Source organism: Nestor notabilis, unplaced genomic scaffold, assembly GCF_000696875.1.
Source record: "Nestor notabilis isolate BGI_N333 unplaced genomic scaffold, ASM69687v1 scaffold4374, whole genome shotgun sequence".
Taxonomy (NCBI): Eukaryota; Metazoa; Chordata; class Aves; order Psittaciformes; family Psittacidae; genus Nestor; species Nestor notabilis.
Window position 1 is genome coordinate 1 of NW_009925048.1, and position 21,666 is coordinate 21,666.

At 38.8% G+C, this 21,666-nt stretch overlaps 2 protein-coding genes across 2 annotated transcripts in view; one reads left to right on the forward strand and one right to left on the reverse strand.

The window, feature by feature from the left end:
* The first annotated feature begins 974 nt into the window (after positions 1-974).
* CENPJ (centromere protein J) lies at positions 975-15,938 on the forward strand. The gene is made up of 16 exons (XM_010012864.1): positions 975-1,343; positions 2,372-2,495; positions 3,311-3,544; positions 4,692-4,839; positions 6,384-6,489; positions 6,806-8,426; positions 9,891-10,023; positions 10,858-11,023; positions 12,072-12,311; positions 12,927-13,026; positions 13,581-13,681; positions 14,385-14,483; positions 14,595-14,735; positions 14,848-14,932; positions 15,057-15,177; positions 15,746-15,938. Exons 1-16 carry the CDS (start codon positions 975-977, stop codon positions 15,936-15,938), a joined length of 3,981 nt encoding a protein of 1,326 aa, XP_010011166.1.
* A 2,062-nt stretch (positions 15,939-18,000) lies between these two features.
* RNF17 (ring finger protein 17) overlaps positions 18,001-21,666 on the reverse strand; it is a 46,983-nt gene continuing 43,317 nt past the window's right edge. Inside the window, exons 33-36 of the mRNA XM_010012865.1 lie at positions 21,105-21,261; positions 19,949-20,084; positions 18,474-18,663; positions 18,001-18,099 (exon numbers count right to left, since the gene is read on the reverse strand). Coding sequence (XP_010011167.1) covers positions 18,001-18,099; positions 18,474-18,663; positions 19,949-20,084; positions 21,105-21,261 — 582 coding nt within the window. The remainder of the gene's footprint in view (positions 18,100-18,473; positions 18,664-19,948; positions 20,085-21,104; positions 21,262-21,666) is intronic.

Here is a 21,666-nt window from a genome sequence, read left to right on the forward strand (position 1 = left end):
CGGCTGAGGATCGCGGCTGTGCTTCTCTTCCCTCCTTCGTCCGTCCTCGCCTTGCCGGGCCGGGCCGGCTCCAGCCCTGCCAGCTATCTCGGGTGGCGATGAAGGGCCGCTGTCCGTAAACTTCAGGGGAAGCTGTTAACTGTCAGCTGCCGCGAAAGGGTCTCCTAAAGGAGACAGGAAAAATAGCGTGTGCGCCCTGTGGGCTTGTTTGCCTGGGCAGGAATCTGTTCCTCGCTCGGAAACTTCCAGTGGTGTCTCAAACAGAAGGCGGTAGAAAAGCATTTTACTAAGGGTATTTCTCTGTTTCTGTTAGTTACAGTCATTGTTTCAAACAGAAGCCTTTTTACAGCGGGAAGAAGCTAACGGGCAGCATGGTTGCAGAGTTCCCATGAGAAACTGACACAAGAATGATAAGTGCTGCATTGAAACATGTACAGTAAAATGTTTGTATTTAGATGGACATATTTGAAACTTGGATTAATATGAAGGTCCTGTGCAGGAAGTCTCTCAGCTCCTCAAACCATGTCTCTTCTTTTGTTGCAGGCATTTAAAAAAAAATTCTGAATCCCTCTGTGTACTACTGATGAAAATGTGGTACTTTATAGTATTTGAGATAATATTAACTGCACTCAAATAAATAATAAGTCTAAAAGCTGGATTATGTTGATTTCCTGTATAGAAAGTGTTTGTTACTTGTTGTCCAAATTGTTTCTGATACCAACAGAAAAGTAGATTGTGACTTATTTTTATGAATAAACTAGGTTGGTTGTAAGAGAGTAAGTTTATTTTGCTGGTAGTCTGTTACTTGTAGATTTATTATTCTGTTTATCTGTTTAATTTCTAGGTCCTAAAAGTAGGTAACGTTGCATACCAAATACCTGGGACTTTGAAAGTGATACTGTCCTAACCCTACATAAAATTATATTGTTATGTTAATGCTACACTAGCAAGTAACTTGGAATACAGTTTACAAGATGCCAATAGTTGAAGATCTGAGTAGTGAACAAAACTTCATTGTGCACTGGATGTCTGATAGTTCCCGTGCTGGAGTCTTACTAGATCCTAGTTTTACTGGTTTGAAAATCAGCAATGAAAACTTGTTATCTGGACCTGAAATTATCACAGCTTGCCCTGCCGAGAGGTTGCATCTTTCAGACAGCTGTTCTGTAAGTGATGACTCCTTGTGTGAAGACTCTTGTACACTTCAGCAATATACCACTGAAACATCTTCTCCAGCAGCAGCGTGTAATGCAGAAACTTTTAAACCAGACGTTGTCCGTGGTGGAATGGATGTTCAGAATAAATCTGATCACAGCGATCCGCTCTTACAGAAGCTTGAACAGGTAAAAGGCCTAAAATTTTTTGATGTATATCATTAAGATTGATTTTGTTCCTGCATATGATTTGTCATACCTGGAAGTAAGCAAACTCTCTGCAACATACAGAATACTTAAAGAGCAAGTCCTAAGTCAGTTATACATGCATAAAAGTTGGCGTCCTCCCCACTGATGTGCAGTTATTGAGAGTCTACCTTCTGTTGTTCCCAGCTGGTACAGGTTCCAGTTTAAAATGAAATTGCATTCGGTGGCAGTGTGCTTGATTTTGAAACCTTTTTACCTGGAAAGGTGCACACAGTTTTATCACAGGTGTGGTCCAATTGTTCGTTTGTGGAAGGATTTAATCAGGCCTTCTGACTCTCCTTTGGAAGAACTGGAAGTAGCACATATGTATGCATTAGAGATAAAGATGGACATGGAGTCCCACCACCACTGTGGTGGTTGTTAGGGTACAGAATGCCCTGCCTTTGCACAGGCCTTGAGACAGGGCCAGGGACTGTGCTACACAAGAAAATGAAGACTGGATTACTGAATATAATCAGTATTTTAGTTTTTTTTTTTTTCAGGCAGCTTTGTGAGTCTTAGTGTTCTCTGATGGTCTTTTTCCCCCTCTCTTGGTCTTTTGTATCAGTACTGTTCACTAGGAGATCTGGAGAGAAGGGGTAAAAAACCCCACTGCACCTTCTCTAAAGCTTTAACTATTATGAAGTATTTCACATTTGAATAAAACCACAGCTTAGTAGAAGTTAATTTTAAAAAAGCAGAATTTGAATGCTTTTCCCATGCAGCAGCAATGAGTGTTCTGATTCCTGTTGTTTGCAGATTGGTCAATTAAAGACTAGTGGAACTGTTAACTGGACAAACTGGAAATAGCAAGTGTATTCATACATAGAAAAATTCTTAATTTCCTCATGTTACACTTGCCTAATGGAACATCTTTAAAACAAGAAATACCCGTTGTTTCCATGACACTAATCCTGTAGTACATTCTAAGTAAACTTAGCCTCAGTGCACTTACATTTTTGTTTGAAAAGCTGAAGGAATTGCAACAACAGAAACAGGAGCAGCTAAAGAAACAACAGATGGAACAACTTCAAAGGCTAATGGAAGAGCAGCAGAAGCTACTTAGCATGGTATCTGGCCAGACGGCAGTTCTTGGTAAGTTGAGAAAGAAACCATATGACATACTTTGAGTAAACTGAAGAATTTAATCTCATTTTCCAGTTAAAACCTGAAAGCATATTCAGTGTTCTTCACCTTAAGACTACTTGAGTAGTTATGCTGCATTGCCTCAGTGCTTGAAATTTGAATGCTACTGTAGAAGGAATACTGTCCTGTTTTCATAAAATGCCAGCTGTAATTGTAGTGTGATCAATATGTGCCCTGATGGGAGCCCTTGTTTCGAAGAATGTATTTTAAATATAAATAACAGTGTAAAACAAATGATTGCTTTCCTTTCTGATTAGCTGTTTCTCACAATACTTTTGATTGCTTTAAGCAGTCAACGTAGCCAAGAGAAGTGGTCCCTCCTTGCTTGTGCTCCCACAGCACAAATTTCTTCTGGTGACGAACTGACCTGGACTAGGGAGTGGATCTGTATTTAAAAACAAACGCTTGTAATCTGTATCACTTTTCCAGTCTCATTTGTTGTGTGCAACAGGAGGGGACAGTGCTGGGCTGGAAAAAGCTTTGAGAGCTGAGCAGGGGTATTTTCTCCTGTTGGCAGTATAAGTCCAACCTGACCTAAATGATTATTTTTCTTTCACTCTGCCTACCTAAGAAAATAAATTTAGGGCTTAGTTTAGGAGAACAAAACCCCAGATTGCCTGATCACTTATTCTTGATCACTTAATATAAGGATGGAGCTGGATGGTCAATCTTGCCCTTCAGTGCCATTTCTTTTCTCCCGTGGAACAGTGGTGGTGTAATACAAATAGAACAACACAGACTTCTTTTTTTCTCTTAATTTCAAGGCTATCCTCTAATGGCTGAAAGTCAAAAGCTGAGACCTGGGCATTTAGCAGGCTCTACTACTTTACACCAGTTGCCATCACCTGGGTATCAGAACATCTTTGAAGACAGAGCTTATGCTCCGATTGGTTCTCCACATGCACAAGACGCTGATTTTTTACAGAAGTTAAACATTAAAGAATGCACCTCATCTTTGAAGAACAGCCCTTCAGGAGTGCCTGCCTGTGAGAAACAAGGTCTGGGTGTGCCCATGAAAATGCAGAATTGTTTGAAAAATGAGGAAGACAAACACATTACTGGTTAGTCATTTATAGACGGTAACTTGGTGTGTGGTAGGTTATTTTAACTATTGTAGTTACTGAGCGTAATTTTCTATTACTTATTGTGAAGATTTTATACAAGTGTTGGTTTACTTGGTTTGTGGTTTGGTTTCCTGACAGCTTACAGATCTCGGACTGCTCCTGTAGATGTCCATGTGGGTTTTATTAAAAGCAGCATAAGGCAAAAATCGAGTTTTTCTGTCTGTATGAAGTGCTTGTCTGTTTTAGGAAAGACTTAAAACTATTACTGCTAAAGCTTATACATGATAAAGACTGAAAATAGCAAATAATGACAGACACTGGATAGCTGAATTGTTTAGGCTGAACTGTACCACATTTTCATGATGAAAATGGAAAATAACAATCTATCCAGGGATACAGAATGTCTTTAGACCAGCTCTATTGTCTGGATTTGTAACCGGACTAGAATTAGGAATCAAGATGAGTTGATAAAGTCCCACCATATGACTAAAAATTCTTTGTACACCAGGAGCAATGCAAAGGGGTTCTTTCTTTCCTGCTCTTCTTAGTTTTACCATTGGCACCAGATGACTAATCTGCTGCTATGTCTGGAAGAGTGGTTTTGGTTTGAATCTAGCAATTTAATAAGGTTAAACCTTATTAACCTGTAGAGATTATAGGGAAAAGGTATGAGATTGCATTTCATTATACTTCATACCAGCTTTAAAACTTTTAATCAGATGGCTTGGTTTAAGAGTATGTGAAAGAATAAATGGAAACTATTTTGTACCTATATACATGGGAAACAGAAGTTTGGTAAGAGAGCTCTTCAGTATATCAGACATCCAAATTTGTTATTTTATTTTTAAGCCATAAATTAATAATAGCAGAGAAGATGAACAATCGGAATGGGTTATTTAAGGTCTGTGGAAAAGTTTAGGCCTGTGGAAAAATCCTAGGACTATTTCATGTTGGAGTTCAGACAGACTACATCACCATAAAGCTCCCTGTTGGTTTTAATCTGACCCAAATGTTCCTTCAAGTATGAGCTGAAAACGGTTTTGTTGGTGGCAAGGAAAAAAAATAATTATTAATTTCATAGGAAAAAACATGTGGTGTCCAGAACAAAAGAAGATGGAAATATTAATGGAGAGTGAAGATGATCACATTGATCCTTTATGTGTGGAAAGCACAGATCTCTCTGAAAATTCAAGCAGAGGAAATAATTTGTGGACTAATACAGAGGAAAGGTAAATCAGACAATTGTTATGCAGTTTGTATCAAGTAACTTGAGTTTGGTTGAATTCTGAGTCCTGATTGAAGGGACTGAAATTGAAAGGATTGAAATACGTGTAGTTTTCTCAACCAAGAATTGCATTTTGCTAGGTACTGTGGAGACCTGTAGTAAGAGAGGCTCTGGCTTGAAATTGCTTATGCTGTGAAAAATGTACTATTTTGTATTGACTGAAGAGGTGTGTGCAGCCTGAGGTAATGGTAGTTTAGAAGCACAGGTTAGTATATATGCAGTTATAATTACTGTTCCCAATTTGATTTGTTATAACCTCCTATCCACTGGTGAAGGTAGTAATGTGAAGGAGGAGTGTAAGGCTGTGATTTTTTAGTTTGTTATCAGGACTTATATTTGTTTAAACACCTGCATATCACTAAGAAGTAATAATAGCGCCTGTGGCAGAAGCCTTCTCATGTATGATAGAAACTTTGTTTATGGAGCTGGTAGAGTAACAGTAGTGGTTGGCATTGTTTTAAACCTCTGCTGTGTCTGACTGGTCATCACTGAAACAAGAAATACTTGTTCCAGGCTATGGTGGGTTGGGCCCAGCCAGAAACTAAGCACTCGCCCAGCTGCTCACTCACTGTGTCCCCCAGAGCAGAATGGGAGAGGGTATCTGAGGAGCTAACTTGAGAAAACTTGTGGGTTGAGATGAAAACAGTTTAATAAGGAAAGAAGGGGGAAGAACCCCAAGTGATGCATAGGCAGTCACCCTCCACCTCCCACAAACAGAGTGAGGCTCATTTGGTCTCAGAGCAACAGCTACTTTTAGAAGACCAATCCCCCACTTTTTACTGCTGAACATGATGTTATATTGCATAGAATGGCTCTTTGGCCAACCCGGGTCAGCTGTCCTGGCTGTGTCCCCTCTCAGTGTCTTGCCCACCCCTAGCCTACTTCCTGAGGGCAGGGAGCAGCATGAAAAACCAAAGCAAGCTTTGATGCCATGCAAGCAGTGTTCAGTAATAGCTAAAACATTTGGGTGTGTCAACACTGCTGTAGTCACAAATCCAAACCACACCACCATATGGATTGCTATGAAGAAAGTTCACTCAATCCCAGCCAGACCCAGTACTGCTGTGGAGGAGGAGGAGTATCAAAGGGGAGGTAAGGAACATGATCTCAGTAGCATCACTGAATTGGGTAGGTGATACTGTAGGAGTTGGCAGTATGACTAAAAGACGAGTGAAGGTTTGGTGATCTGGGCAGAAGAGTCATTGAGAAAATCAGTGAAAAAAGAAGGAGCAAAACCTGCATACAGTTTCTTTTAGATATGTGTATTAATGATGGCAGGGATTTGATAAGCCATTTCTCAAAAGTTGAACAGCTAGTGTTACAATGCATTTCTCAGGTTGGTCATTAAGTGACAAAGTAGCTCATAATTTGTCATGTTTTATGTAATTACACCTTAGGTCTTTGAACAGCAGTGACTTTAAACACAGTTATTTTGCATAGAAATGTAAGACTTGCTTGTTCTCTATATATTTTCTTTAATTACACTAGACCTATTAAAGCTGCGATTCAGGAGAAGAAACAGACATTTGAAGAATACCTGGAAGAACAGATACAACTAGAAAAGCAGCGTCTGGAGCAAACACAGAAGTTACAGGTTAGGGTTTTTTTTGTTGTTTATCTTTATAGGTCTTTATGTTTTGTGCCAAGTTGCGATAGCTGCTTTAAAAATGTACAAGGAAGATTCTAGCATCAAAAGTAACACCACACAGAGTATTCATGTCCTTAAAATAAAACAATAAGCTCCAAATATTTCACTTGTTTAAGATGTCTTTAGAAATCCAGTGGAAATGTACTATATAAATTCCTATCCATATATGGGCTTTATTTGAAGAAATCGTCAAACTGTATAATGGGCTTTTTAACATTTTGTGTTTTACTTTTCCTTATCTTTACTTTTCCTTTTTCTTCAGGAGACAAATGGATCAGCCATTCACAAACCAGTGATCAAACGACCCTTCCTGAAAAGAGGAGAAGGCTTAACAAGATTCACTAATGCCAAATCTAAAACTACAAAACCTGGAGAAAATGCCCTAAAACGTCACCAAAGTTCTTCAGATGACAGAAATGTTATTAAAGTGGACAGATCACAAATACAGAAGAAAACTATGCCTCCTGACAAAGAACTGCTTCCTCAGAACACTTCTGCACCACATAAAAAGTATAATCGCCCTGATAAAGCCAAACATTGTCCTATTCAGAAGACCCTGATACTAAGGAATCACAATGGAAAAAATACCTTGCCATTAGAAACAACAATGCAACCAGGAAGAAATCATGATGTACAGATGAGAGATTCTTTCCCATCAGAAATTAACAACAAAATAGAAAATAAAGAGAACATAGTAGAATTTATTAAGTCTAACACCAGCAAGACTGGAAACAAATTATGTGGCACAGAAAAGCCTCAGTTGTCTTATGAGCCAGCCAGTGCCTTTCCTAATTCTAAATGTCCTGTAGGTCATCCTGTAAAAGATTCAGAACTGTCTTTTGAAGTTTCATTTCAGAATAAGCTGGAAAACTGGGAAAAGGAAAAAGAAAAAGAGAATCTAGAATTAGATGAATTTTTGTTTCTAGAACAAGCTGCAGATGAAATATCTTTCTCAAGTAATTCCTCATTTGTGCAGAGGATTTTGGATCAAGATCAGCAAACTTTAAAAGGCCGCAGAATGTCTTCTACCCCTATCAAGGCAAAACAGCAGCAAGTCAAGGCGCTGACTGGTGAACTTATAAATAAGATAAATAAAAAGGCAGACTGTATGACACCGGGAAATATGAATGATAGAGCGGTTATATATACAGCCTCAGATTCAGGAACAGCTTTTAGGATGAAGGATCCATTGAATAAAATGGATGGTGTGATATTTTCAGCTTCTTCCATGACTGCAGCTCCTGATTTAAAAAGTAATCAGTGGATTGTAAATGAAGATAAGGGTGAGGGCAGTGATGATACTACTATAGATTCTGAGAGTGAATTAGAGTCCACATTAAAAGATGAAAACGGAGATGCTCAGACATCCGTTATGAGCCACAGAGAAAGTGATCCAGAATTTTTTGATTATGGAGGTTCTGCTACAGATTCCGGCAAAGAAAGCAAAAATGGAGATGCTGACCTTGGCATGTCAGACAAAGATTGCAGTGCTCTGTCAAAGCAGAAGATTAGAAAAGCTTCAGACTGTCAAAGAAGTGTGTCTTGTATAAGTAGGAGTAAGTTTGAGTTTGATGATGAAAGAACATGGAGTGATCTTGATGAAAATCTTAACAGTGATTTACCTGAAAAGTATACTAAAATACCTTTACAGATGGACTTTTCCAGTAAGAATGATACAGCTGTCCCAGAGAAAGCAATAAAGAGAAAAGTTGCTTCAAAGAGAGGAGATGAAACATCCAAAGAGTCTACAGTGGACAGCGATTCAAAGGGACCCCCTGTATCAAACCTGATGAAGAAACTGTTTCCTTCACTGAAACCAAAACAGAAGGCAGGCTGTCAGTCAGAGCGTGAAATCAAATCAAATGTGGAACAGGAGCCAGGAGGTGAGAGAACAGCAAGCGGTAGGAAATATTGAAGTTGACATATATTGCAAGTTTTTCCTTCTAACACTTTAGCTGCAACCTGACATTACACCAAAGGGTGTAAGTAGAGACTTCTACTGTGGGGAATGGCTCCGTTCTCACCTTTCATCTCTTCTCCTGGTTGAGTGTCTGATGGCAGATCTAACAAGTATGCAGCTTGCAGAATGAGTATGAGCAGTGCAAACCTGGCTTTTTTTACAGTGTTTCTTTCCCCCTGGAGGCTAGTTTTCTGTCAGAGCAGCCCATTGAACTAACTTGATCTGGAGCTGTTTGATCACTGTTCCCAAACACAGGGAAGTATCGAACACATGCCAAAAATCAAGTGGTACCTCCCTTTTCACTACTGTGCATGTTTACACCGCAGCAGGGTAATGCTGTGCCCTGTTAGGTTGGCTTGTTCCCCTTATAAGGATGTAGCAGCCGTGCCTGTGTTTTCTGACATTAGTATAGTATCTAAAGAATTTATGTGTAATATGGGAAATGTGGATTAATTTTTCTGTCTTACCCAAGTTGATGTCAATCATGCAGTTATAGTCTGGGGAAGGACTGCCTCTACAGGCTTCTGTTGACGCCTTTTTATTTATGTGACATCATTAAAAATGCTGCTGTTCGGTGAAAGCATGATAGCATAGCCTTGCCTTTAAATCTCTTCTCTGAAAGGTGGTGAGATCTTGGTTTCATACTCTGCTCCAGTGAAGGTTTAGGATTTTGTTTGGGTTTTTGAGAAGTTCATAGGAAAGCTGCTACTTCTGCTTATTGTTTTGTGGAGAACTGATCTTGCAGGGTTGTCTGAGGATGCCTGCTAGATGTTTGCAGGAAGAGGGGTAGGGTTTTTTTACTGAGTTTCAGAGCATTTATGGGTGAATGAGGCAACTACCTACCTAGAGTGTGGCGTCAGTGTTTAGGCTTTTCTGCTGCATACTCAGAAGTGGACTATTAAAACCCTGAGAGTGTTAGGTAGTGAATGAACAGGAAACTGGCATGGCAAAAAAGCCCACAGATCCTGTTGTTGGCTTCTGCAATAGCTGTGTGCAGTGGTGACAGGTGTGAGCAGATTTTGTTGTGAATAAAACTTGGAAAAACAAAGTCATGAACTTTCCTGTTTGATGCTTGGCCCTTATACCTTCATCTGATTTCTCTGGATTGACGTGAAGCCCTTCACATTCCATTTGCTAATATATATTTAGTTCTACAAAGATGATAGATGTATTTGAGTAAATATCACCAAGTGCTTTGAAATGTCACTTCTGTGTTAGCTGAACAGTAGAAATGTTTGACAATACCACTACTACCTCTAAAGCTGTACCACTTGATTTTTAAATATATTTATTTTTTAATTTTATTTTGCAACTGGTGTGGAATAATGGTTTACTTCAGCCTTATGGATGCTGCTTTGATAACTTGTACTTGCCTGTTCTTTGGCAGGAAACACTGTTCCATCCCAGGTACTGAGAGAAAGACTCATCGAACTGGAAACCGAAATAGAGAGATTCAGAGCTGAAAACACAAGCCTGTCTAAACTCCGTGAAGAAAGAGAGCATGCATTGGCAAATATCAGGTAATTGTTAATGGGAACAATTCAAGCTAACGTATGTTCCAGACTATCCTGATGTCCAGTTACCAACAGCACAAGTAAATAATTGGTGTGTTTCAGTTACAGTGGAGGCACAGGTCAAGAAACTGGTTATTACTCTATGTATGTATTAAACTGTAATTATTACTCGCACACAAATGATAATATTAACAACCCCTGCTAGTTTAATATAATATCCTTAAAGGCTATACTTGGGACAACTTGTATACTTTTGTTCCGAGTGATAATGCAGTCCTAAACTGGTCTTGTAAAACAAATCATTCTATCATGACTGATGCTGTTTCTTTGGATCAGATGTTTGTGTGTACAAACTGAGACTACTTTCATTTGAACTGGGGGACGTATAAGTGTCATACACAGCAGAATAATTATCTCTGGTGACTTAAATGTGGCACACCTATTCCTACCAAAGTCACTTTTGTTTTGTTTGGAAACAAGGTCATGTTTTTGGCTAATGTTTAATTTGTGACCTCCTGCTGTTAGCAGATTCTTTTTTTGAGGTACTTCTGGGGAATGGTGTTCTACTGCTATGAAGAATGCTGGAAGATTTTAGCCAAAGCTTTGTTGAGTTAGGATAACTTTTGTGACTAGAAGATATAGCAACTGTTGGACTTCAAGCACTATGTGACAACTCTTACTTTTTAAATAAATAATACCATTTATAGCTTCAGTCTTTCTTGGCATAACATGCTGGATTAGAATCAATGACCACAAAATTCAGAGTCTTTATTTTCTTCCCTGAACTCCAGATGTGAAGTAGTTTTGGGCTAAACCAAATACTTTGTTTCATAATTACAGGAAAGAAATTGCAGACTTCCAACAGCAGAAAGCCCAAGAACTGGCTGAAATAGAAGAGTATAAAAAAAAGGAAATGAAAAAATTGCAAAAGGAGCGTAAAGTTTTTGAAAAATATACAACAGAAGCAAGAGCAATTCCAGATAAAAAAGAACGTGATGAAATCCAGGTATAAAAATACATTATTATTCTAGTGCACACAGGAACACGCAAATTCATTTAAAGGCAGTTAAGAGCTAAATTGTAACTTAATTGAAAGATTGCAAATGATTTCAAGATGGGAACTGTTAGTGGACATGGTTTAGTGGTGGACTTGACAGGGCTGGATTAATGGCTGCACTTGGTGACCTTGAAGGTCTTTTCCAACCTAAATGAGTCTGTGATTCTGTGGTTCTAACTGAAGAAGGGAACTACAGTCTTAAGTTTTGTTTGATGGCTTTAAGCCAAAACTCCCTGATGAACAAATCTTTTTGTCATGTTTCCATTCTAAAACCTGCTCATTACTCTGGTAGAATGATCTTCATCTTTAATACAAAATTACTGCAGTTAATATTAAGTTTTTATTCATGGTAGTGAATCAAAATGCGAACTAGAACTGTACTTGAGTTTTATTCTGTCTGTAAGTGTTATACAGTAAATATAGTAATTACAATTTTCAAAGTTACATTTTGTTATTACTTCTAGGTCTTTAGGTATCAGAGATGTAACAAACAAAATCCTTTCTTCCTTCATTGTCAGGATGTGTGGTATGATATGTACAGACAAGTCATACTAATCATCACACATGGATTTCCCTCCTTCTTCCCTGCAAATTTTCCTTCTTCCAAGAAATTGAAGTAATACTTGCTGAAGTTGCTAGGCAGATTCACATGTGTGTTCGGAGATTGTGTCCTCCCTGCTTTCCTGTGCCAAGATTTTTGAAGGATCCTCTCAGGGGTAGCCTAAAAAATTTCATGTTTCTGTCTCAAGTGTATTTGTACTGGCCAATCTATGAAGTGCAAAGGATGTCAAGAGGGCAGCAAAGATGCTTCCTGTGACTGCAGTTTAGCTTATAAAGTTGATAGTCTAAAGTAAATAATATCTCTTTCAGGGAAGAAAACTTTTCTACTTTTTACCCTCTGCCCTATTAAGCTGATCTTATTTTTTCCCCACTCTTGTGCTTTTTTTTTTTTCATATGTGCTTGTCATAAAATAAAACCTGCATGCATTTTTCTAAGGCTTTAAAACAGCAGATTGCAGACTTACAGGAAGATTTCAAACGAAAAGAAGCAAAATGGTCAACCACCCATCGACGCCTGAAAGATCAAATAGAAGCTTTAGTAAATGAGAATATGGAGCTAAAAGAGGAAGTAAAGATTATGGAAAGGTTTCGTCTAGAAGCCTGGAAGAAAGTAGAAGCTGCTGGAAACAAGAGGAAAATAGAGAATACTGGGATCAATCTAAAAAGGGCAGAATCTGTAAGTTATTAATCTTGGTATTTTAAATTCATCTGTGTGGATAATCTTGAGGTTTGGATCATAAACTTGGAATCCAGTAGGTACAACTTCAATGTTTACTTTTAATTTACTGATCTTAGAACTCCACTAGTGGTGACACAGAATTTTGTTACTGTCACATTCTCTCCAAATGCAAACGTTCACAATGTGCAGCTTCCATTCTGTTGAGGAACTCCTCTTAGAAATTCAAAATGATGCAATTATAAGAGAACAATCGTAGGTGGGAATCTAACCTGTGAGCATCTGCAGCTTAAGGACCAGCCAGGCAAGCCCAGCAGTTCACCCCTGTCTAAAGCATTTAGATTTCATTTTGAAACTGTAACACTTATTTTGGATTGCTTCCACCAAGTTAACCTTCTGCAGTTGTCCATAGCAAGGCAGCAGACAAGAGGAACAGTTCCATAGTATAGCTTGGGCTACATCACACAAACCCTCTGCTGACAAAGTCTCAAAACTGTATAATTTGTGAGGAAAGCTTCCAGTAAATTTCATGTCACATGGCGTGTAAATTTTGTTGCTGTATGAACAGTTGTGAAGAAATCTCATATCAGCCACAAGTAATTTCCTTTCTTCTAGTGTCTACCAAACAGATGCCCAAAAAGTAAAACTGCACCTCCGCTTCTTCCAGTTCAGAGGAGCACCAAGATAGATGGCAAAAGTTATTCTCAGACAAAAGGTATTAAAGTTTGTCTATCATCACAGAATTTGTAACTCTTTAAACTAAAATTCATGTGGATTTTCGCTTTTATTAAAAGGAATGCATCACCACCTCAGAAGTAGGTAAGAGAATAGTTGTAATGGACTTGAGCATCTGGGTAAATACCTCACAGGGTAGGGTTCTGGAGAAAATGGTGATGAGACCATTCTTGGAGGAAAAATGCTTCTGGTCTTGTTTGGTGGCCTGGAGCATACCAGCAGCTGTGTTCTGCAATCCCAAATGGCGTTCATCGTGTGTTGGGGGCCCCAGAGCTGAACTTCAGCTGTGGTCTCATGAGGGCAGAGCAGAGGGGCAGAATCCCCTCCCTTGACCTGCTCATCATGCTCCTTTTGAATCAGCCCAGCACAGGGTTGGTTTCTGGGCTGCAAGTGCACACTGCCAGCTCATGTTGAGCTTGAATTCTGTTTCTGCTGCACTTATGAAATATAGGTGTCCTGTACAGTTTCACCTCATATATAACACTTAAACTGTACTCTCTAATTTCACTGTCCAAATTATATGTATCTGGGCAGGAAAGCTTTCTAGAACATCTGCATCAGGAACAGCTGCTAATGACAGAAGCAACTCTGAGACAGTGACAGCACCAGAAGATTCTTCTAGGACTTTGATGGTAGTAAGTCTTGCATCTTAAAGTCGATTTTTAAGGGGGGGGAAAGAAGCTTAAAATAGTAGTTACTGATACTTAAACAAGTATCTGGAGTGTGACTGGTGAAGCTGTTGACCCACCTTCTTATGTTCAACTGCACTTTTATTGTCATACCAGAAAACAGCTGTGCCATAGTCAATGCTTTTTTACCTGTGTTTTACTTGTGTCTTGGAGTTGAATAGTCTTTGGCTGAGAAAATAAAAATCTTGCACTCCCTTGAATTTTGCAAAATGTTTTAACATTTGATAGAGGAGAAAAAGATGGATGTTTGTATGTGCCATGCAGGGCAACCATACAAGGATCTTGTGAATAGTTGAATTCTTACATTAGTTGTTGCAGGTATCTTTCAGGCTTTATGAAACTTCATCAGTTGTCTCATACCTTGGCATGGATGACTTTGGGCAGTTGACCACCATCCTAGAACACCCCACTGAATTCCACTTTAGTCCAGACTACAACCAACCTATTATTGCTGAGTCTCAGTCTGTCCTACCACTTCAACTAACTAGGAGCTGCATGAAACCCAGATTGTGTTTATGCCTTCCTATACTTGTCTTCCTCCCTTGATAATCCTTGTTTCCTAAAATACCTGCCAGCTTAGGACAAAAAAAGATGTATAAAGACAAAGCTTGATTTGAAGTTTATGCTTAGATTATTGTTGTCATTTCAGGATGCTTCTCCTAATGAAGCCCATGTGTCGCTACCATCTGGCCCTGAATATACAGACACTGAAGAGATACAGAGAGAAACTGCTTATCCTGATGGAAAGGTAAAATGAGAGCTCAGCTATTTGAAATCCAGGAAGACATCTGTTGTGAAAGATGAAGGAGAACATGGCTGTGATGGCTCAATACTGACCTTTCTGTAACGTATTCATTAGGTTGAAAAGCTTTTGAAAAATGGCTGTCATCTCATATATTTCCCCAATGGGACGTGGAAAAAAGTGGGTTCTGATGGGAAGACCATAACTATAACCTTCTTCAATGGGGATGTTAAGCAGGTTCTGCCTGATCAAACAGTGGTATGTATCCTAAGTCTTCTGCATTTTTCTAGAAATACTTATTTCTATGTACATGTGTACACATGTACAGAATTTCTCACTGGTTACATGAAATCTGAACTGTTTTCTGCAGATTTATTATTATGCTGATGCTAAGACTACACATACTACATACTCTGATGGCTTAGAGGTCTTGCAATTTTCAAACGGACAAATAGGTAAAGAAATCGTCCACCCCACCCTCAGAATTGCTGTCCATACATATATATATACACATACATATATATCCGTACACATACATATATATCCATACCTGTATTTATGTCTCAAAATATATTTCAGAGAAGCATTATCCTGATGGCAAGAAAGAAATTACCTTCCCTGATCAAACCATTAAAAACTTATTTACGGATGGGCAGGAAGAAAGTATCTTCCCAGACGGTACCATTGTTCGCATTCAGCGGTAAGCTTCACCTTTCAGGTACCCCCAGCCTGTAGACAGGGAAGGAGCCACAGGGCTCCCTGACACAAGCAGTATTTGGACATGTCTACTTCTCCAAGTTCACATTTGAATATACTGTACTGTGAACATGTATTTACTGTTAGAAATCTTGGGTTTTCTTTGGTAGCTTGGAGGCGGCACAAAGACAATGCCTGTATGTATTGTCTCATTTCCTAACTTGAGAGATTTTCCCAAGTTGTGCATAATTCTAATCCTAGAGAACATGTGCGAACCTAGCTTGTCAGACCAAGACAGTGCTCAAAACATTAAGTTTTAAACCTTTCTTGGACTGTTGCAGCAACAGATTTAGTGCAGAGAAAGTGCAGTTCTACTGCACTCAGTTTTGCAGAAACAGGTTTTTTGAGCTGCTATGGTACTGAACAGGCTTTTTGGAAACACTGTATTTCTTAAGTTCTTCCTTCATTTAGGTTTGCATATTCAGTGTTTGTTCTGAGATTAAGCTTAAGCCTATGTATAGTACAATGTTATTTAAAAAACCCCCAAACTTACATCCATTTATTTAATGCAGAGATGGAAGCAAAACTATAGAGTTCAATAATGGCCAGAGAGAACTACACACAGCACAGTTCAAGAGACGGGAGTATCCAGATGGTACTGTCAAGACTGTGTACATGAACGGACAGCAGGAAACAAAGTATGTCTCTGGGAGAGTAAGAGTAAAGGACAAGGATGGCAATATTATCATGGACACCAAGTTGTAGGTAATGTCAAAATATTAGCACAGCAGCAAAAACAATGCACAATCCTGTAAACAAGCAGAGCCCCTTTAAGCTTGTTGTGTGTATATATTGTTTATAGTTTTCCTGAAATAAATTTATTTTTTGGTGAGTGTTACTACATTGGAGCTTTTTCTAATGTTTTTCCCATTTCTCCATTAAGAAGCAGTTTATTGATTCAGTATTCTCTCATGTGGGGTTTAAAGGGTGGGTGGGGTTCTTTTGTTTTTAAATCAGCTGTCAGAGAAAAAAAAAAAAAAAGATGAAACTGCTGTAGATTACCTTATTTTAGACATCTAAGAGAAAATTCCTCTATCCAAGCTAAACAGCTGTGCTGTTGGAACCCTTGCTGTGGAAAAATACAGCAGGTGGCCAAATTCAGGAGTCTGGGTATCAGTTTACTTACTGCTTGACTTAAAAGAGTAAATGAATGGCAGCATTCCTCATGGTTGATTTAAAAAAAAAAAAAAAAAGTGTTGCTTTTTATTTCTTTAATAAATAGAAATAAGAAACACATTTTGAAGATGAGCACACGACAGCTCTATAGGGTACTGCAACCCCATACAGCACGTCTGAGTCATACTAGAGTATGTACTAGAGCTGTGAAAGGATATGGGGCATTAGACCACTGCGTAGAAGCAGCTGGAGGGAGGGTGTCAAGAGGATGGGGCCAGACTCTCTTCTCCGTGGTGCCAAGGGATAGGGCAAGAGGCAGCAGGTACAAACGTGGGATCTTGAGGGAAGACGTATGCATAAGGGTATGTGTGTATGGGCTCAGACTTACTATTTAGGTGACTGACCATTGGAACTGGTTGCCCTGAGAGGTTGTGGAGTCTTAACTGTCCATGTTTTTTTGCTGATGACCTAGATGGAATTTTCCATGGGGAGACTGAAAGGTGCTAAGCCTTAAATGTAAAGGATATACTACACTAGTGCAATAGAGATCCAAATAAACCTTACATACTAGAGCAGTAAAGGAAAACAAGCTTTCACATGCATGCTGAGCAAGCTCTTGTTTATTCCAACACTTTCACATGTACACTGCAGTTTCAAGAGTAGGAAGGAGGTGCAAGGACACCCAAAACACCTATCATCATGACAGAAAACAAAGCCCCAATGCAAACATGTTCCAGAACAAAGACAGTAACACTCCCCCACCCTAAACTGTTCACTCTCTATCCCAAAGTCATACTGGAGAAGTCTGTCATCAAACATGCCTGAAACATAAACAAGAGTTACATCCCAGTAATAGAACTATCACTGTCCTTCAAAGACATCTAACAAGACACTAGAACAAGTGTGCCCAGCATCAGCTTTTAATCTGTATTTTTACCACTATACACTAATGGCATCTATTCTTAAGAAAGAGGGTAGCGTTGAACAGCGTTGAACAGTACTTACGGCTCTAAGGTCAAAAGAGATTGGGTTGTGAATATACAGCTTCACTATTTCAAGATTTGGAAGTGTTTGGACCATTATAAACTTCAATTAGAAGAGTGCTTATTGAATAGGAGGAAAAAAGACTACTTAACAGAGTTGGCCAAGGAATTTGAAATCCATGTCCCCAGTATTCTCTGTAGACAATCACAGAAATCTTTTCATTAAAAATATTCTATGTTTGACTAGATGTATGGACATCCATGTGGTACCCTGGATCTGAGAGCCACTGGCACTGGACACTGAGGTGAAATGCTGAAAATAAAGAAAAACAATTTTGATTGTTTGGGCAGAGTACACTGCCATGCATCAGCAACTTATCTCGCTCAGTTAGATACTGGCAGCAAAAGCTCTTTCTGTTGTATTGCCTTAGGGCTCTTTGTTTCAGTACCTGTTAGCTCTCAAAGCTACACTATGGGCGTCAGTAAGGGGTATGCAAATTCTATTTTTTTAAACAGCTTTTTATTTTATTATAAGAGCAGAAGTGTAAACAGAGGGGTTTTTTTGAACAAATACATTCTAGTTGGCAGCATTACTGACAGTTTAGACTTCTGATCTAACACCTTTGCAGTGGTATCAATATGTAGTTCATAATCACTGTACTTACATGTCACTCATCCAAATCTGCAAGTCCCATTTCTATCAGTTTCATATGGACTAGATTTTTGTCATCTTCATACAAAGAAATGGTGACCTCTGGTGCAAGAGCCTGAAAACCAGAAGTTCACAGAGTACTGACAGTTAGCAGCTTTGAATCTCAAGCTAACCAATAGTAGAAGTTATTTTACTGGCTATACTCCCTGCCTAAATAGAACTGTGAACACACAAAGAATATTTCTGGCTTTAAGTAAAGGAAACTGGTTTCAAACCAACTGGAATGGTCAGAAACTTTTTGATTGCAGCATTAAGAAGAGCACCATAGGATTTTCTCTCTTCATCAGCATGCCTTCACAATTCTAAATTATGAGGGTTCACAGTAAAACAAGTACTCAGGAATTAAGAAAGTGTTAGTAAGAATTTTAGGCTAAGCAAGAACTAGAAGGGGTAAAAAGAAAAAAAAAAAAAAAACAACAGTGTTCTCACAACTATGGAAGCAGAGAGCTGTTTTCCTTCAATGCATTCTATCATTGCCCACAAAGCTTCCACGCTCCATTCTGGGGAATAAGGAATTCTTTCCACGTTTCTGTCATATAAGGCAGGTTTAAATCCAGCCAACAGAGCTCGTACTGCCTGAACAGGATACTTCAGCAGGTGATAAGGTATGTGACGCAATCTAAAACAAAAACGGAATGTGTTTGCCTGCAACAATCCACCTGTCAAGCTGAACTGCCAGTATGGACATAGGGGCAGCCTAACGGTTCATGCAGCAAGTTTATGATGTGGAATCTGGGATCGGAATCCCTGCTCTACAATAACATGCAGGAGTCAGAACAAACAATTCATCAGGTAGGGCAAGGCTCTCTGAAGGAGTTCAGCATAGCAACTATCAAGAAGCCTGTCAGCATCACACAGGCCCCACACCCGCAACCCACCAGGCACCCTGGCTCCCCATTACAACGCTCGTGGAGGAGTCTCAAGTGGCTGACAGATCTGAGCACAGGAACGCAGAAGCAAGTCACCATAGTGCAGGCTCCAAATCTGGTGCATCTGGAAAATGACACCTGCTCTGTGGTCCAAAGAACTTCACGCCTGGCTATGCTTTAGACATGCTGTTGGAAACAGGTACTCTAGTTTTTTATTATCATCTTCTCATTCTGTCTATCTCAGACACAAGTGAATGGGGAAACTGTGTGGGAAGTGCAACCCTGAAATAAACCACTCATTCCTATTACCCTATAGTCTGTGAAGCAGGGAATATATTCAAATCTCCATTTTGCCTCATCTTCAGCTAGGACCTGTAAGTTCCTCAATGAGCTGAAAAGCAAGTCAAGATGATAAAGCAGTATACATAAAATGTGAAAATGCTTCCAGAGAGAAAATTCAGACAAGCTTAGAGTACCCTAAAAGCCTAGGGTGTTTGAGACACTTAGCTGACACCTGTGTGTCAGCACCAGGCAGAACAGGGATCTGAACTTTCATTTTCCACACAAGTAGAGCCAGTTGTGCCCCACTCACACACTCCCTTATCTTACTGCCCAGCTGTCTTCTAAGCAGGCTTGCAGTTGCACAGGATCAGAGGATTTGTTTGTACACCTGAAGGGCTCAGCCCCTATTTTGTGTAAGCTTCTTGGGTGCAAAAGCAGATATAAGCCTGAGCCTACTTTACAAGTTAAGTAACCTGAAAATGATGGATAAATCTGATACTACAAGAGGCTTCTCAGAACAACCTGAGAAAGACAAGCAGGTGCACGACCCCATACCCTGCAGTCAAATTATTTAAATAGCCAACCAACTTTCTCTCCAACTGAAATTTAATGCTAAATTATTATATCTATAGTTATAGAAAATTAAATAATAATAAACATAAACCATGTATTAGTATGTACATATTTTATAATGTAAGTGTATACACACATACATACATAGATTTTACAAGCATTTTTTCCTTATGTATTTACCTGCTGCTTGGGACAACTGAAAAACTACCGTAGTCAACGAACTGAACCAGGATCTTAACAGGGTCAGATTTCATAACGGAGAGAAGCTTTGCTCTATACCATAAACCATCCTGGTATTCTACAAGGCAAGGCATTTCTGTAAAAAGAAAAAAAAACCCAAACAAAGAAACAACCCAACAACAAACCAGCCACACAACACCACAAAATATACTCACAGCACAATACAAACTGACTGAGCTTGAAACTCCATTTTACTTTGTGACCAAGATTAAGTTTTTGCTTCTCTAATTCCTGCTACTATTTTGTTCTAGGTATCCTCCAATTCTCTCTGGACTCCAGAATCATTAGTATGGAGTTCAAGTCAAGTTTCTCTATCTCACAGGTCAGTGCTGAGAATTAACATAAAACCACCTGGTAAAGATAGTGATCCAAACTGTTTAACATTTATTTTCAACTTCAACTTGTTTGTATTTTTCAGTTAGTAAACAGATTGATCTGTAACAGAATAGACAACAGCCTGGAAGACACAAGGCAGATGCTGCCTTAAAACTTCAACCAGAATTTTACTAGTTGGTAGAACACCAGGTACTAGCAATAAGTGGTTTCTTCACAAGAGTTTCAGACCCACATACTTCACATTATTTCAGGCACAACAACTACGGACAAGAGAATGAAAGCCTATCTTTTCCTAAATGGAAAAGAATTAAAGTGAAGTGATGCTCTTTAGGGTTACGTGATTTCTAACTCTTGGTAACATGATTTTCTGTACACATCTTCTGTCTTTTGAATATTTAATAGCAAGATTTTCAGCTACAGCTTCAGTGACAGTCACCATAAGGGAAAAGTTTTATTAATGCCATACGCAATCTGAACTCAGTTCATCCACTTTAACACTTTCAGAAGTGTGAGTTCTTTCCATCATTTTCCAGTGGAGTAGAATAACATAGAAGTCTCAATTTCATGAAAAATAAAAAAAAAAAATTTTTTTTTTAAAAAAAAAGGATAGAGTATAGTCTGTCTTATGATTATAGTGTAGTGTTACTCCTTACTCTCCAGAAGTTTTATTTAAAGATTCATAGAAATAGTTATTCTTACGGAAGAATTTCAGGGTTTTTGCACACCCACATGAAACAACAGTGAAACACACTTAACATACCTGTTTGGAAATGTGTTAGAAGAGGAAAAGAGTTCACACTTTTATTGCACCACTTCAGGGCTTCATCAAGGCTCTCTAACCTTGAGTCACAGTTGTCAGTTCCCTCTGTAGCAGGCTGCTTCATAAGGTTCTTCGAAGGATCAAGGCAAATATATACCTACCCAAAGAAAAGGCTCTCATATTACAAGTTTTCCAGATGACTCGGGATCTTCAAATTCCATCTGTGATCAAGGATTATTAGAAGATTTCTGGTTCCCATCTTTATAAGGATCAGCACATCCTTCCTCCTCTTTCTTCTTCCCTCAATTTATGAATAATTTCATACTTACAGATTTTTTTTTCCCAAAAGCAGTAGAGAGTCATAAATTATTAATGCCACATTTCAATATTAGAAAGTAAGAATGAAAGAAATGCACATACTGGAGAGTATGCCCATATAAGATTTCACAGCTGTGTCTCATTAGGATTCCTCCCTCCTGCTACTTGGTAAATAGTCTCACTTTGTAATATCAAACCAAAGATTAAAGTTAATGAAAGAAGAACTTTTGAAATGGCATTTTGT

Coding starts and splice junctions, on each gene's coding strand:
- CENPJ (XM_010012864.1), top strand. CDS start 975: ATGCCAATAGTTGAAGATCTGAGTAGTGAACAAAACTTCATTGTGCAC. Junction 1,344..2,371: donor TCTTACAGAAGCTTGAACAG/GTAAAAGGCCTA, acceptor TTGTTTGAAAAG/CTGAAGGAATTGCAACAACA. Junction 14,933..15,056: donor ATTTTCAAACGGACAAATAG/GTAAAGAAATCG, acceptor AATATATTTCAG/AGAAGCATTATCCTGATGGC.